The following is a 3067-nucleotide window of genomic DNA, read 5'->3' as shown; positions in this document are numbered from 1 at the left end:
TAATCCCGACTACTATAATCCCGATAATAAAAATCCCGACTACCATAATCCCTACAATTAAAATTCCTACTATATTGAAATCCAGATTATTTTAAAAATGTTATTGTAGAAATTTATAATAATAAAATTAGACATTGTCTTTTATTATTATAAATTTCTATAATAACATTTTTATGGTAGTCAGGATTTCTATATAGTCGGGATTTCGGTTGTCGGGCTTGCGATATAGACCCATATGTTTCTATGAGAAATAATCCTATGTTTATTTAGTTGCCTATGTTAAAATATCATATTTCAACAAAAAGTAGTTTTTTTTTTAAATATTTGTTAATTAAATTATATTACAATTAATCCCTTGATGAAGATCTGCAAAATCGCATAAATTATGGACGTATTTTAAGTTTTTTCTTTTATCAGAGAGTAAAGAAGGAAAAAAGTATCGTTTTTCGCTTGTTTAAAAAGCTTTCCGTGCAATTATCGGTGTGCAAACAGCATTAGCTTATTAAACACTTCGATATCGGAGAGTCTATCAAGAATTAATGCGCCTTTAGTGGGGATTTTATTAAACCGGCGCTGAACTGTGTGGAAAGCACACACACATACACACAAATTGTGTGAGAGAAAAGGAGAAAGAAATATACGGAAAGGAGGGATCATATCGAGGCCCATAAATCGCATTTCGGCTAATAATATTTCCATCCAGGAAAGCCCCTTGTTTTCCGACGTCCCATCGTTTTTTTTTCTCTCCCTTCTTCAATACACACTCACACGCACGGACCGGGAGAAAAAGGGAGAAGAAAATGAACGATAATAAAAAAATATTTTATCTTTTCGCCGCCCCCGCATTACTTATATATATATACGATGATAAAATCAAGAAGGGAAACCCAAAGGTTATCTTCAAGAGAGAAAAAACAAAGGAGGAGAAGAGAGAAGTAGGCTTCGTTTTTATTTAAAAGTGAAATTTTGATTAAATTTGATAAAACAAAAGCATAAAATTAATTTGAGCTTTTATTAAATAAAATATGATGTTTTTTTAGTTAAAAGTGAAATTTTGATTAAATTTGATAAAACAAAAGCATAAAATAATTTGAGCTTTTATTAAACCTATATTAATAATGATGTTTTTTTTTAGTTAAAAGCTAATGTATTTAATTAAAAACGACGTAAATATTTCAAGAGTCGAAAAATTACAACAAAAAAAATTATAAAAGATACAATAATCATGTTATGTCTATTATTCCTCAGTACTTTGTATTTCTTTCATTTCTTTATTTGTTAGCAAATTGCAAGAAATTGACAGTGATTTCAATAAAAAAAAGAGAGAGAAATATATCAATTTTGGATCAAGTAGACGAGAAAATGACAAATCCCATTGACATTGTTGGTTAATACTAGTATTGCTCCTAGATGTCACGTCTAATGTCAAAACAGTTTTTAAACTTTGTTAATAAGAAAAATTCAAAATCATATTTGATTATGATTGATGTAATTCAATTATTTAAATTTTTATATTTAACAAATATTGGTTAAATCATTAATTAAAGTTTGTATTCTTATATTGTATTAGAGAATTAAAATACTTGTTAAATTGTACTTTGTGTTTCTTTCATTTCTTTATTTTGTTAGCAAATTACAAGAAATCTATAATGAGACCACATTCATTTCATTTGTTTTACTTTTAGTTTTAATTGTAATTTTTATATTAAAAATACCGTTTTGGTGGTTATTGAAAATAAATACAGATAATTAGAAAGAATCTACATGAGTAGAAGAAATGAGTTTATTTTCAATAATTAATTGCATATTAATTGCTATTAATTATGATAATTATTTGAGTATTTGAGTATTGAATGTTGGAACAATTGAATGTTGTTTGGTCAAGAACTTACCTCCATTTTGGGTCGCCGTAGTAACCAACCTATGTGTCTGAGATCAGCGATGGCCCTGGAAGCCTCGTGGAGGGCGGAGGTCGTGAGGACGGCCAACGCAGAATGGAGGGTGTTAAACCAGGCCGCGGCCTCCGCAGCGTCCGATGCCCTCAGGACGCAGCTGTGGACGGCATCTGGCGAGTGCAGCTCCAGAACTCGACCCTCTGGAAAGAAAAAAAAACAGAGGTTGAAAAGATGAGATGACGATGGAGCGTCGAATAAAAGTAAATATTGTCGGAGATGAAAGCTCGTAATACTTCGGATGAACGTAAAGAAAGTTCTTCTATGTCTTGAAGAGTAAACCAGGAGAAAGAGAGATGAGAGAACGAAAGAAATAAAACCGGATGATTGAGGGTGCCGCTCTCGCGAAATGGGTTTCATTAAGGGTCAACAATGAATCTTCGGATTTAATCAAGTGCAGGTAGATTGAACGAACACGCTCGTCGTAATAATGAAAGAGTCTCGTCACTTTTGTTGAACTAAGCGATTTCTAGTCGAGTGTCGATACATCATAATTGGAACAAAAAGAATAAAAAAACGTTCTTAATCCAAGTAAATTTAGTGATTTCAATAAAAAAAAGAGAGAGAAATATATTAATTTTGGATCAAGTAGACGAGAAAATGACAAATCCCTTTGACAATGTTGGTTAATACTAGTATTGCTCCTAGATGTCACGTCTAATGACAAAACAGTTTTTTAATCTTTGTTAATAAGAAAAATTCAAAATCATATTTGATTATGATTAATGTAATGCAATTATTTAAATTTTTATATTTAACAAATATTGGTTAAATCATTAATTAAAGTTTGTAAAATACTTGTTAAATTGTAGTTGAACTAAACGATTTCTAGTCGAGTGTCGATACATCATAATTGGAATAAAAAGAATAAAAAAACGTACTTAATCCAAGTAAATTTAGTGATTTCAATGAAAAAAAAAAGAGAGAGAAATATATTAATTTTGGATCAAGTAGACGAGAAAATGACAAATCCCTTTGACAATGTTGGTTAATACTTGTATTGCTCTTAGATGTCACGTCTAATGTCAAAACAGTTTTTTTAATCTTTGTTAATAAGAACAATTCAAAATTATATTTGATTATGATTGATGTAATTCAATTATTTAAATTTTTAT

General features: G+C 29.9%; 1 protein-coding gene across 1 annotated transcript; it reads right to left on the bottom strand.

The window, feature by feature from the left end:
- Positions 1-1892: 1892 nt before the first annotated feature.
- On the bottom strand, positions 1893-2095 carry LOC108557387 (beta-1-syntrophin-like; the record flags this gene model as incomplete). Its single annotated transcript, XM_017913881.1, has 1 exon — positions 1893-2095. A coding segment is annotated over one exon (203 nt), but the record flags the coding sequence as incomplete, so codon positions are not given.
- Between the last annotated feature and the right edge of the window lie 972 nt (positions 2096-3067).

The sequence above is a fragment of the Nicrophorus vespilloides genome, unplaced genomic scaffold, assembly GCF_001412225.1.
Source record: "Nicrophorus vespilloides isolate i.1.1-1 unplaced genomic scaffold, Nicve_v1.0, whole genome shotgun sequence".
Taxonomy (NCBI): domain Eukaryota; kingdom Metazoa; phylum Arthropoda; class Insecta; order Coleoptera; family Silphidae; genus Nicrophorus; species Nicrophorus vespilloides.
The sequence above is the reverse complement of the archived record's forward strand: the minus strand, read 5'-3'. Positions and strand labels throughout refer to the sequence as shown.